The sequence below is a fragment of the Petromyzon marinus genome, chromosome 31 (assembly GCF_048934315.1).
Source record: "Petromyzon marinus isolate PM22_M1 ecotype Great Lakes invasive population chromosome 31, UKy_Petmar_22M1.pri1.0, whole genome shotgun sequence".
Lineage (NCBI taxonomy): Eukaryota > Metazoa > Chordata > Hyperoartia > Petromyzontiformes > Petromyzontidae > Petromyzon > Petromyzon marinus.
In genome coordinates this window covers 8,538,309-8,552,814 of record NC_133697.1, presented here as the reverse complement: position 1 = coordinate 8,552,814, position 14,506 = coordinate 8,538,309, and the positions used below count along the sequence as shown (strand labels likewise).

General features: G+C 47.2%; 2 protein-coding genes across 5 annotated transcripts in view; one reads left to right on the top strand and one right to left on the bottom strand.

The window, feature by feature from the left end:
• Nucleotides 1-14,506, top strand: part of MRPL11 (mitochondrial ribosomal protein L11) — a 129,676-nt gene that overhangs the window by 25,779 nt on the left and 89,391 nt on the right. The gene's annotated exons all lie outside the window — the stretch shown is intronic.
• Nucleotides 1-14,506, bottom strand: part of LOC116947755 (uncharacterized) — a 48,157-nt gene that overhangs the window by 3,789 nt on the left and 29,862 nt on the right. For both annotated transcript variants that reach the window (XM_076071047.1, XM_032963861.2), the window contains one exon: nucleotides 10,588-12,071. In XM_076071047.1, coding sequence (XP_075927162.1) covers nucleotides 10,588-10,757 — 170 coding nt within the window. In that variant the 5' untranslated portion in view covers nucleotides 10,758-12,071. The remainder of the gene's footprint in view (nucleotides 1-10,587; nucleotides 12,072-14,506) is intronic.

The following is a 14,506-nucleotide window of genomic DNA, read 5'->3' as shown; positions in this document are numbered from 1 at the left end:
TTTTTTCCAGAGGAGTCCTGCATTGGGGACACTTTGCCAATCCCACTAATGAGCATTGTCAGGCAGTGGCTGGTGTCGTCGGCGAGAATTCCCGCGTGCCCGCGAACGAGCGCGATCGCGGGGGGTGGGGGGGGGGGGTCATAATTAACGAAGGAAACAAAAAAACCCGTGTAAGTAATAATAACAATAACGTGCAAATTTGAAATGAAAGAACTAAAAATAAAAATGAATATTCGCGCCAGGTCTCGATCAAACCGACGCTTTTTTTTTCCACCCTTATCGTCATTCAGGCCGTAACGAGCTCTCGATTTAGGAATTAGCAGCGGCCTTTTGTCGCTTGATGAAATGAAAAATGTCGCTGCCGCATGACGGATTTGAGTGAAGGCAGCGTCTGCATTCGCGACACGCATCTCGCGCGTTTTTTTAAACGGCACTCTGGCACCCCAGTTATTATGCAGCATAGCCGCCCCGCGACTGTGATTGACAGTGGCCCGCAGTTGTTTAATCATTCTCAGTGAGCATTTAAGCGCACCGTTAATTGTCATCGCTAAAGGGTTAAAAAAACACACACACAAAACCCGCACAAAAGTGCCACTCGACTGTGTGACATGAGTCAAGGTTGTCGGCCACTCGCCGTGGTGAGCGCCGTGCCGAGCGTTTCCAACGGCGCAGAGAGACGTGTGCGTGGACTAAAAGCGCTCAGCCTTTTGTCCATTATCGAAAAAAAGCATCAACAGCTTCTGAAGAACTGCACTGTGGTCCTGTTGTCTTGGTGGTGTTGAGTTGTTTGTGTGTTTGAATTGTGATATTGTTTGATATATTCCACCAACCCCTGGACCTCTGTCTGGTTATTCTTTTAAAATAAGTATATACGCTTATTTTTTTTTCCCATTGTGCTATCTGCATCATGCCATGAGCCGAAGATATTTGCATTTGCCAGCGGGTTGCATCACTATGTGTCATAAAACAGCGATGGAGGATGACGAAAACACTGCAATAGATCTATTTATCCTCGTTAGAGGCAGCTCATTAATACCCTGCAAAGAGTGTTCATGGCGCATTGATCAAAGCCTAAATATACGTCCTGAAAAATGTCACACTTAAGTGGAAATTCGTGACCAGACTAAGACCACAAACTCGCAACACTCGAGAACCCAGTTTATTCGCTGGTGCCTGAAACCAGGAGTCGAGTCCAGATTCTCAGCGGTGCTGGGTTAGCGCTCTGATCCCTGAGCCACGCGGTGATCTCACTGTACTGTGACCTCCACCCAGCCAACCCTTGACTCCGATCACCACCTTGGTGGAGCGTGCACTCGTACCAAATGCAGCAGTGAATTATCCAGCAGAGTGGCGTACGCGTATGAGATAGGGCAACCGAGCATTCCTATTCGGTACAGGAAGACGTCGTTGGGCTTGCATTTGAGCACAGTGGTGTTGTCACCACCAAGGCAAACGCCGGCAGATCAATTTTCGAACAAGGCACAATCCAAACAAAAACCGGCTGTCATCTGATTGATGCACTGGCTGTTTGTGATGGGATGTCCGACGGTTTTGAGGCTCTGTTCGTGAGTTTGATCAAAGAAGGAAAACTGCTCGTATGCACAGATTCGCTTTCCGACGTGCATTTGTGCCCATAAAGATTTAATGCACGACGACAATAACAATGGTGCGTTCTAAGTCACCACAACGAGAGGACGTCACGAGAAGCATGACGCGTGACATAGCAGGATGTCGTCATGTGTAATGACGTCATCACCTTGACCGCCAAGGATGATCCATTTTGGGGCTCGGGTTTTTTGGGGTGATAAACCCCTTTGATAAATTTTGCTGGTTTTTTCTACAAAGTCCACAATGGAAACACAAGTTTATTCATATTTAAAAAGAGATACTTTATATTGAATGATATTTATCGTAGCCTCCACTTTGACATGAAACAGACAGAGCGTATGCAGGAATGCTTTCAACCATAGCTGGCGAGAGTTGAAAGACTTTCAAAGCGACCGCGGACCCTGTGGTAAAGAAACTTGCGCCGATGTTCTCCCGAGTACGGCGTCGCCCGTGCAGGATCGTGAGAGCGCTCCTGACCGAAATAATTCAGTGCTCTTTATAACGTATGCTTTAAAACTATTTTTTTATGATAAATTCAAACTCTTTGTCATTGCCCAGGATGCACGCAGCCTCGGCGTGCGTCTCCAAGGCAAGGCAAGAGCTGTCTGTCTGTTTGGTTTCCCTTCTGTTTAAGAGCAACACAATGTGATACGAGGACCGTTCTATTCACGGCAGAAACATTCCACCCTGACCCCCGACCTCCGAGATGCCGCATCGTCAGACTCAATCAGTTGACAAGTGGTGGCCTAACCAGAACTTGTAAAAAATAGAGACTTCTCCTCTGTGTCTCGGAACTGCTGAATAAAACATGGCGTGGCTAATGCCAGGCCGCAGGGCGAGATTTGTTTGTGGTTGACGCGTGCGTGGGAGGATAGGGATAGCGGTGCGGAGAAGCGTGGTGCGCCGCTGAGGATGCGTCTTCAAAGGGGGTTTATTTTATTTAATCAGAAACAAACTCACGAGCGGGCAAGGAAATGAAATATAACGACGAGACTGTGATTTGGTATTTAACGAACTCGGAGCCCATTGGGATGACAAGTCTCTTGCAAGGGAGAGCAGAAGTAAAACTGAATCAAGAGAGTGACGGATGGGAGCAGGTAAATTCAAAGAAAAGTAATTTACTTTGTGATTTTTGCTCAATTCTATCCCGATTATGCAATCAGCCTTACGTCACGGGACGAGGAATCCATTCGGACGTGAACTTTGCACTCGCAGTAGTCGCAGAGCTGTGCAACTTCCCTCCCCTCGCCGTGTTGCAATGGGAAGCAGATATCACAGAACTACGCCCGAGATCCATTCAAGTGACTGCTTATCCACACATCTGTCAACAACACTTTCTCTGTAAATAAAAAATATATATAATAGCGGACGTAAATTGTACGCGCCTTGAAAAAGGGTTATCGCCCGAAACGTTGCCGATTATATTTTTTGGTAGTTGTGTTAATTGTGCTTGTGCCCCACTGCCAATGCAACAGCAGCATTACCGAATAATGTTTTATATACACAGTTGGGAGCACTGCCTTTTCCTACCCAGCCTGCTACACATTGACAGTCAGAGTTTTAATTGAAATTAATCGGATATACACATTTTATGAAGCGGTTAAACACTTTTTTTATGTGCGGTCATTGGTGACTGGGCTGAGACCATCACTTCTCCAGCATCAGCCCAGTTCAACCACAGGCGGCTGCCCGGATTCGAACCCAGTGCCAGCTCGGGGCCACAGACCTCTTCGTGAAGTTTTATTGTGTAGCCGGATGAGAAGTCAACCGACCAGGACGAGGCTCATTTTGCAAGTGTGACATGGACCTCTGAGCCACAAGGCCTCCTTTCCAAAAAAAAAACCCTTTCTCTCTTTGCAGCTTTGATATCCATGAATGAAGAATAAAGATGGACATTAAAAAAAAGAAACACGCATTTTCGTCCAGAAGAGAGATGTTTGAATCTGCGGTCAGACGACTGGGAAACTGTCGGAACGCCGCTCTTTATTTTCCTTGGCAGTGTAAACAAACACTCGATGCCACTCGTAACTTTTGCTTTATATTCTCTTGTATCCAGCGCTTTTTCGGCGCTTGCCGATGCGATCTGATCGTGTTTTATACGGCGGCCGCACAATTCCTTCACCGGCGACGTTAAAAACGTCCGGCGGCGGGAGAGTGAGATTCACCGCTCGTCACCTCTGCCCGTCGTTTGTAACTCCCCGGGTTTCATTATTTTGGGGATTTTTATTTGGCAGTGAGCGCCTCTCACCCCACTGCATGTGCGAGTGGTGACGAATTGTTCCTCGCGCCGCGCTAGGTTCATCCGACTTGGTGACAACCGGGAGAGCGAGAGGGTGTCCGCAGGGCGGTGACGCGGCTACCAGAGCGGAAGCCACGTTTGCCGCTTGATAGAGTTCCGGAGGTTTGACGGTTCACATCCGGCGGCCGCCTTGGTTAATACCGCGGGATTAACAACCTTTACTCTCTCTGCCTCACAGTGAACGTTAAAGATACCCCTCATGTAATTCACAAGATTCGTTCGTTTATTCTCAGTGTCCAATTTTGCCAAGTTCAATAGTTTCACAGTTAATTACTCCATTGGGGCTATAAAATAGCAATTATTGCCCCCTACTGGCAGACTAATGCCCCAGGTCATGCTCGGAAATGGGACTCATCCTGGCCTCTTGACTTCTCATTCGGTTAAACAAAGAAATTGCAACGTGTCCTCTCAGTATCTCTCTTTCATCGCCAAAGACCGCAGCCATTGTTGCAATGATCTTATCACCTCGATACTGGCATCAGTGTCAAGGGCTTGTTCGGCCACGCTGGCTTAATCTTCGACCCTATGGGAGAGCCTTCCTTCCATTTCACTTTACCCAGCAACCAGCAGTTTTTTTTTATTATATCTCTTCTCACACCAATAGACAGTTAGGAAATAGCCCACGGTGCGACTCTAGTTACCAATGATAACCTCCTTGCTTTACTGCCTCCAGCAGGCATCCGTGGGTCGGATTCTCAGGGTTCATGGTGATCTTGTCATGGTTCACCAACCCCCGCCTTCGCGGTGCAGGGATTACAGGGGGTGTGCCGCCCGCCACTCGTGATGATAATTAACAGTGAAAAATTTGTTTTTCATATATTGTAATGCCCCCCAATTTATTCCGGTTGTGGTGACATATCACGAAGAGACAAAGAATCCGTTGGCAATTCCCGCAAAAGCCCGTGTTGTTACCATCGTGTGTGCCTGGAGGAGATTTCCATGGGATTTCTCCAAAAATTCTTCGAGTGGCCTCTTCTTATCCACACGCAGCGAGGCCAGCGGCCCCGTTCTGGCCTCGTGCGCGTGCTCCAGAAGCTGCAGCGCTCTCACTAGCCCTCTGTACAAACCACTGCTGGATGAAAGCCTTCCCACCCACATGCCCTGTCGAGATTGCCTGAATATGCCTTCACCATGCAGGTCAACGCGGTGTGGTGAAGGCACGGCGGTGTCGGGGTGGGGGGGTGTGTCATGGGTGCCGATGACTGGTTCGGGTATACCGTGCGCCGCTGGGTGTTGGCCGTGGATGACAGTGGAGACTCGGCTCGCCGGGTTAACGGCGCGATGCGCTAACCGCTGCGGTACTGCTCCCAACCCGACCCCCCCCCCGGCCCCACCCGCACAACACTTCTAGTTTGTAATTAGCCTTTTCCCATTCCGAGTCATCTGCAAGTTGCAGGGTGGGTCCGACTCACCGCTGAATCTAGGAACGCGCAAATAGTTAGCGGAAATTTGATTTAGAGAGGCGTAGCGCCGTTCTTTTTAAAAACATAGTACTCACCGCAGAGAACTGTAGCGACACGACCGCACTCTATGATAGCTGGCGCCAAACTGCCACACGCCCTCTCACATGGCCTTGTGGGAGCCTCGGTCCGTCTTCCAACCTGAAGACGTACCGATAAAGTAAAATTTTTTTTTTCTTCAGATTCCACGTGTCATCGGAATGGAAAAGGGTTTAAGCTTAATTTTAAATATTTGTGTGGTAATTATTTATTACTACATAAACTCGGGCATGCGTCTGTGAGATCCGCGTGGCATGACTGGAGCGGGTTCTGTCAGTAGGGATTCGAGGTGGCGGCCGTAAAGTCTGCCCACAATGTTCGCGGTAAATCTGACAAAACTGCTTGAGCGGACGATGCATGTGGCATTCCAAGGATCACGCACGCTTATTCCTCCCCAGGAATCTCGCCTCCTGCTCTGCGGCAAGCACCCAAAAGAGCGGAGGTCTCCCGAAAACACTTTGAAATCCGAAGGCGTTTTTTGTTTGCTTGTAAGCCTCATGTTATATCCCAGGCAAGGTTTTACAAAAAAAGCCTCCTTTTCCCCCACCCGCCGCCAGATGCACCGCTGAGCACCCATGCAGCTCGCAGTGCACAGAGCTATCGATTTACTCTCCCAGAATAATAATAAAAACACCACCCCATTTTTGAGCCAATCCCCTGCGGTGTGTTTATTTTAACGTCGTCAGGTTTCGCCGAACGTCCGACTCCCATCGGTTGGGGAAGCAGTGCCTCTTTAAAGTCAGTGTCGTTGAGTTTTACCGCCGACCATTACCCAATCTCGCCGCGCCGGGAGGCTTGGCGGCACGACGCTCCTCCTGCTCACTCCATGCCGGGAAACTGCCGGCGTGACCGGTGACCCAGGTGCATCGCCCAGAGACACAGGAACCAAAAATCCAAACGAGCATGCACCAACTCTCAGACGGCAGTGTGCTGTGCGAATGTTATCTGGACAGCCGAGTGGAAATTATAACCAGATAACTGAGTGGGAATGCTATCTGGGTAGCCTAATGGGAATGTTATCTGGGTAACCAAATGGGAACACTTGTTGAAGTTGCTGACCGGGAATGCTAGCCGAGTGCAAATTCAGATACAGTACAACATCACATACCCAACCTTACTCTTTTTTTTTGGATTTAGAGAGTTCAAGGCGCTCGTCCTTGCTGATGTTGCTGATGGGTTTCTTGGCGTTTTTGAGGATGGCAGCGATTTCAGGTCTGGCGGTGTCTGCCGGGATGTGTCCCAGGCCTTTGGAGGCTGCGTCAACCTGGGATTGTATCATCCACTGGGATGCGTTTGGGGGTTGCTGCGGAATTCAACCCTTTAGCTAGTGCCGATTTTAGGCTGTCGGAAATTGGGATCTATTATATTTTTTCTACTTACGCGATATTACCGAAAGAACCAAATACTATGGATTCCTGCAGTCACGAAAGCTTCAAATCAAGATTGATACCCAACCTTCACATATCTGCCCATGCCCGGTGCAGTGTTTGTTCATGATTATTTATAGATGTTCACATATCTCACCTTTTCCACATACAGAAATAATTTTGGCATCACCATCATCCTCGTCTATTACACTGAAAGCCATTCGTATGGCAACATTGTAATCGTCATCATCATCATCATCATCGTCATCTTCCTCCTGGATTTTTTCCCCACCAGAGTCATCACTGTGCCAGCAATCGGTGACTCCAGAGTGGATGTGTTTCTCCTCTGACCCGGCCATGATATGAGCGCGCATGGAGCTGAATTCGGACCAAACCCCTAACACAAAGAATTCCATTTCGCTGCCACCACCGTCACCGATTGGTTCTCCTTCACCGCGAATGCGATTGCCAGTGGTAGCGGCGCGATGTTCAGAGGCGACAGACGCACGGGCGCGGAATAAAACCCACTCACCCGTGCGCTTGCCGGCGAGCCCCGTGTATTTTGCACCGGGGTATCGCATTTTTTATATATATAGCTTACTTGGAGGCAACCACAGTGGTGTAACGGTTATTATGCTGGACTTGCAGTGCAGAGACTTGCAATTCTTTGTTTCATCTACTACACTAGTTCGATTCCATCTCCCGGCGTGGAAGTTGAAACTATGGGGCAAGTGTTTTCGAGATAACTACCTTGCCTAATATACAGGAGGTCGTGGGCTCGATACCGACCCTAACGCCTGTATATTTGGAGTTTGCATATTCTCCCCGTGATCGCGTGGATTTTTTTCTGGGTCCCCTGGTTTTGCCCTCCACATTTAGAAACGTGCGTTTCGAGTATTTGGTTGATATACATTTCGACATGATTAAGCCACATCATTGAGCTGTCATTTATGGCCAGGTTGCTTCTGAAAAAGAGCAATATAACTCAGTGGGCCTTACCCGGTAAAAAAAAATGCCAATAGTTTAATTCCAACCCACACCCCAACCTCGTATGTCCAATCAGCAGTGTTAATGGGTACATACCACAGTGGGTAGGTCCAGTGTGGGTAAAGCCTTGGCACTCTTCCAAGACGTCTGGCCAACGTGGAAGTGTGGGCCAAAATATCCTCTGTCAAGGCGGGGACTCTCGAGAGCTTCCTTTCGTGGAAGCTCTTCTGCCAGCAGTGACGAGCAAAGTACTTGCAGGGCTGCGCCATTACCTTTTTGTTTTATATATTTACCCTCTTGTTGAATGAAGGCGGTGCACTGCTCCGCTCGGCTTCTCTACGGCTGCGAGCGCCTGTGATGTATGGCGCGTGTAGCATCATCACTCATTAAATTTTGTGGACGTGTGTTATTTATGCGGGGAAGCCATGATGGACAATTAGTCCTGTAGCGTTGGCGGGGGGGGCATAGCGAGGAGTTGATTTATCCATTTCCCCACCCCCCCCCCGAAGCAGACGCGCGACTTTTCGCTGCCAGGTTCACATGGAGGGGACACCGAGCCCTCGTCTCAAACCACGTAGGACCCTCGCCTCACTTAATGCAGGACTCTTGGAAATAACCGATAGAAAATATCGTCTCATCCGGTCGTCAACCCTCGTATCGTCACATGTAGAACCCACGTCTCATCCAAAGATGCTGTTGTCTCTCAATGCTGAACTCTTACCTCTTCCGATACGGACCCACTGTCTCATCTTCAGCAGGATCCTTGTCCTATCTAATACTGAGCTGTTATCTATGTCTGTATGTAACCTTATCGTGTCTTAGTAATGTAGCGCCTTGACCAAGGCCTTGACCAAGGTGCTTTGCAGAGAATTGAGAATGGCACATTTGAATGTAATGGTGGAGATGTAATGGTGGAGATGAGGTGAACAAAATAGATGGAGAGGAAGTAATGGGGGCGAATCATGTGATTACCCCTCATTTCACCCCTCATTTCATTCATTATTGAACCACGTTTTCAGCCAACACCATTGGCCAAAATACCCCAATATAGGACCGCAGAAGACGGGCAATTGTTCGTGGCCCTGGTTCTGGCTGCCCTCCTGCTTGTCTGTGGTTTCCTGCGCCTCTACGCGAAATATCTATGCACGTTACAAATTCGACAATTATAATCCTGTACGTTCTTAAGAAAGTCATAATTGTTAAATACTCGGACTGTAACATGGCATAGAGCCATCCCAGTATTCATATTGATTCTTAAGCTCATGAGACTCGTATGGAATTGCGCTTTTTCAAGAGAGGATGCCGCGCGATTCGCGTGCTCTTCGTGTCGTCGGTAAGCATCGTCCCTGCAGCCACTAGAGGCGCTACCATTCACCGCAGCGTCAAAATAATGACCGATTCTTTATTCGAATGTCGACCTTGAATCGCGACCACTGATCACATCCGGCATGGCAGGGTGGGGGAGGCATCGGGGTGTGAATTTTTCCACCCACAGTAGTAATAATAATGATTTTACAGGCCATTAGAATTCAACCTTTGATGAATGGTGCTGATAAAGTTATTTCACCGACATTAGCCGCTAATCATTGATACCACGATTAGTCACTGGTTGCAGCACTGCTCGAGGTGCCACTGATGATGACGACCACGGTGATGATGTTAGTGTTGGGGCTAATAAGCGCGGCGAAGCTGAGTAATATGACGGAGTGTCTGCCAGCTCCCTCAAACGGAACGCGGTGCTATGTCCAATAATCGGCACATTTCCCTACGCATGGGATGATGTAAATTACCTCTCTCTCTCCGTCTCTCCTTTTCTCTCCGTCTCGGTGTCTGTCGTTCTGTCTCCCTTTGTGCCTCTTATCTTTCTGCCTCTGTCTCTCCTATGGCTCTCTGTCTATCCTTCTCACGTTCTCACTCTGTCTCTCATACTGTCTGTCTTCCGCTTGGTTTAGATCTGCCTCTTCCTCTCTCTCCTTCTCTGTCTCATTCTTTTCACTCTTCATTATTTATTTTCCTGATCAGCAAAAAAGAAAAGTTCTCCGTTTTGACCTTGGATCCACTCGTCTCTCCCCAAACGTCTCTGTCGCACCAATGGATTGTCATCCACATGTCTAACTTGATGATAGGAATACCAAGACATCAAAGAAAGGGCATGGTGCAGCCCACACCACCTCATCCGTGTGTCCTACCGGCCTAAACAGATGCCCACTGTAGCATTCCTTGCACCAAACAGTCTGTGCTGGAGATCGTTGTCCCTGCAGATCCTGGTGAATGATGGTGCTCATGCTATTGACAGTGATGGTAATTCTGCTGGCGATGCTTGCGTAATGACGTGCAGACAGCGTAGAAGTTGCATGCGGTGATGAGGTGAGATAGGGCAAGGCAGATGGGGCAATGCAGACTAAATCAGCGCAAGGCAGATGGGGTAATGCCAGGGCAGGAAAGGAGTGAATAGGGTATAGAGTTTAAGATATGGCAGTCCATAATGGGATAGGTTAGGATTGGGAAGGGCAGAGTATTATCGGATAAGATAGGGAAACTAAACTACCGGTATTTAAATTAAACTTTGTATTTATATATTTTACTAGGTAAGGCCCACTGAGCTATATAGCTATTTTTCAGAAGCGACCTGGCCACAAATGATAGCTCAATGAAGTTGCTTATCACGTGGAAATGTACAGCAGCCAAATGCTCTAAAATGCATGTTGATTGTAAATGTGGAGGTTAAAACCGTAGGATCCAGAGACAAATCCACACGACCACTGAGAGAACAGGTCAGGCCAGGGCAAGCCGCCTGGGAGTGGGGGGGGCATAGGGGGCGACTGACCGCAGGATGAGCAGGAAGCAGACGTCCCCGACAAGGTTGAGGATGGAGACGGCCATGCGGCGTCCGCCCTGCTGCTGCGACACGAGGTAGCTGTCGGTGAGGAGGAGGCTGGCGAGCACCATGCACAGGGCGACGCACGCGTGGCAGCGCCGCCCGGCGAGTAGCACCATCGGGGCGCCGGCTCCCACGGCCCCGAGCGTGGAAAGCGGTCGGAGCAGATAGCTGGGGTGGCGGCGGCGGTGGCGGTGGCGGTGGGGCGGCGACGCGTGTGTTATAAAGTAATTATTTTAAAAATACAGTGGGGTGTTCGTGGGAATGACGACGGTGGTGGCAGTGAGAGGTTTTGTCTGCCTTTGGTGAAATAAATAAATGTATTGAGTGTAATAAAGTATCGTGAATTAGCGTTTAAGTGGTACAACTAATTGTGGTGTTTGTGAGTGAAGATGACGATGGTGGCGGTGAAAGACTTGCCTTTGATGGTATTAAGAAAGAGTTTAATTAAATGTAAGAAAGTGAAAATAAGCTAATTGGTGTTAAAGTATACTATTAACATTAGTATAGGAATTATTAAAACGATGATGATGGTGTTGGTGGTGGTGGTGGCAGTGGTGGCGTATTGACTTGCGTTTGAAAAAGTAAAATGTATTTAATGAATGGTTATTCATGAAAAGTAAATGAAGCGATGAAACTCGAAACGGAGAGATTTTGTAGGAATGACAGTGATTGTGTTGGTGGTGAAAGACTTACGTTTTATGAAATCAAAATGATAAATTCAAAGTAAAAGTGTAATGTATAAGCGTTCAATAGTAATGGCAATTATACATGTAAAACATACCTTCTAATAATCTCGAAGGGAGTTTCCTACTCAGTGAAATTACATTGTGGGAAAATTTTCGCTTGACAACGTGAAACACGTTAAAGCTGCAATTCATAAAATGAAGGGGATTGGAAAACCCAAAAAAAATTCCGCTCAAGTAAAATGTTACAATATTCATAAATAAACCAGGGTGTCCCGAGGTAAAAAAAAAATGACTGGCCTTATAAAAATGAAGGCAATTTAAAATAAGTTATGCTTACGACATTTTAATATACATTGTGTTAAAATCTATAAACAGCGCCCATGTTTAATAAATGAAATAATATATCTTAAAATGGAAATAAACAGTCTAGCGTTTTTGCTTTAAATAATTAATTCAACAAAAAAAATCGTTTTCCGTCGTTGTTGTTTCCTGCGCCCGTGTTCAGTTTTTAAATCGTTCTTCATAACTAAGAAAAAAATATATATTACGGAAATTTATCGGAGTATAGTTAACAAAAAAACGCCAGTGAAATATAATGAATGAAGTAGAATTTAAAAAAATAAAAGGAAAATGAATAAAATTATATTTAATTGCAACGGATTATCCGTGGAAAGTGATTCAAATTAAATTAGTGTAAGATAATTTATGGACGAGGATGTGGGAATATAATTGTCTTGGATCAGCCTGGAAACGGTAAATAAGAAATCATCCTATTATTTATTTCACGATGATGTAAATCAAATGCATTGGTCACACTGCGAGTGGTGCTGCCTCCCTCGCAATAAGATTAAAGTTTTATTTCAGAGATAATAACAATCTTTCCACTATAATCGTTTTGAGTCTCAAGAAATTGATTTTCCTCTGCTTTATTTGGTTTTAATTAACTTGCGGTTCATGTGCTGCGGAGCTAGGCGTACCGGCCTTCTCTAATGCTGCGTTGTGATACGCGTTTAAATCGGAGAGGTGACGGAAGTCCCAGTGACGAGGTTCATTTTGTTGTAAGATAACCACGTTCTCCAGCTCTGTTGTAATCACTTCATTGTCATTTACATCGTCGTCACCATCAGAATCTTTTTTTTCCACCCCCCCCCTTGTGCCGTGTCGGCCTTCATAGGGGTTTGCTCACAGCACTTTCCCCAAAAGTCTGTTAAAAGCTATATATGGGGGAGGGGGGGGGGGGGAGTGAGTTCTTTTTCTTTGTAATTTTTCTATGTATAAGGGCAATCGTATAAGATGGGAGATCTTTTCTGCTCTGGTTCCACGGGAACAGAAGAGATACTGCATCGAAATCTGCTCCTGCTCGTCCCCATTGGTGACCCCTGAGCAATTGGTGCAGATTCCACATTGCCATGGTGGTAACACATTCCAGATTGATTCAATAATTCAATCTGTGAATACAAGTAAGTGGGCTTGTGCAGGACACGCCACGAGAAGGGACGATGGCCGATGGTCTTCAATAGCGACAATAGTGGCCGCCACCAAATAGAACGAGAGGATCCTCCACCGCAGAGACGGAGCGATGAAATCAGCACCTGTGCAGGTGCTGGGTGGAATGTTCCATCCTGGTATCACGAGTTATGGTGGCGGCATTGGGTAGGCCTTCGTCCAGCAGCAGATTGGCCATGGCTGATGATGCTTTTTTCGCACCTCCGATTAGCACGGTTGCCCCTTCCCACCGTCACGCTAGGCAGGCCTTCGTGGGAGAGCTGTGTTTCTCCCAGACGAGGATTTAAACTTGCAAGCTTCCGACTGCGAGTCAAGCGCACTCTAACCGCTGCGTCACCCTGCCGGTAACGCTTCGCATGTGCTCATGTTATGTAAACGAATGCACACACGCGTTTGCAGAGAGATCAAAGTTAAGCTGCAACAAACACTTCCGCTGAGGATGTCTATCACCGCTTCAGGCGGCGGTGCGGATGAATAGGCCACTTAAATGGATTTTGGCAACGCAACATCCACCTTGTTGTGGGTGTGTTTATTAATTATTTGTAATGGCTCCGTCTTGGTTATTTTTGTTCACGTTGCATTTTTCATGGAGTCTTCTATCTCTGTGCGGTGAAGTTTAATTATCGGCTGCCCGCATACAGGTTTCGCCAATGATGAAAGAGGTGGAATGTTGTGTGCGTCTGTATGTGTGTGGGAACTGGCAGTGCAACGGTGAGCGCGCTGTGCTATGAATCCAGCAACCCGAGATTCCAGGTCACGGCCAACACCAGTGACGATTATTTTAACCGAACCTGGGCCTCCCCTAGGTCGACTCGGCCTCAAATGAGTACCTGGTTCGGTGTGTAAAAACATCGCCCCTGGGGAGACAAAGGCGGCCGGGCGTGGTGTTGGCCACCCACCCCCTCTCGTGTGCCATGCCGACCTTCATAGGTGCTCTTTAACAGCACTTTCTCCACCAATCTTAGTCTGGATGGCTACACGGGGGTGGGGGGAGGGTTTTTGTGTGTGTACGTGGATTTGTTTATTTATCTTCCTTTTCATTAATCTTCTCTGCTATTTAAACCACTTTCTATGTAAATGTGTTGCGATGAACTCTGATGGATTTGGGCGTGCGGGGTGGTGAGCTGTAGGATTATAAAGCCGCAAAGCCTCGGCAAAACTCAACGCTCATTTTGAAGAGGGTCTTGCTTTGGGATGTTTGACCTATTCCTTACACCACATCGTACACAGTGTATTTAGTTTTTTGTCTGTGGACATTCGTGGGCTAATAATTCACCCCTCCCCTCCAGCCTATGATTCGGTGAATTATGATTCATTGTCGCAATTCGAATTCAAGAATCGGTTCCTGGTTCCAATGAATAGTTGCGTCTCTAGTGGCTGATGCAGGTGTGGCGTGAACCCATTGCATTCAGCTCAAATGAAAAACAATCTCGATTCACAAGAGAAGCTATTCGATGCATTTATCATGATCTTATACATTGATATTGATTGACGATCGCCACTTATATTTAACAACGATCACTTTGTCAGCATTTGTACAATTACAGTCGCGATTATGACCATATTCCTCACGCTGCATTTCTGACAGGTCCCCTCGAAAAGCCACCACATTCCTTGTCCGCCACATTCAGAAACAAAAACCTCAGCTTTTTTAATTTCCCTCCCCCCACCTC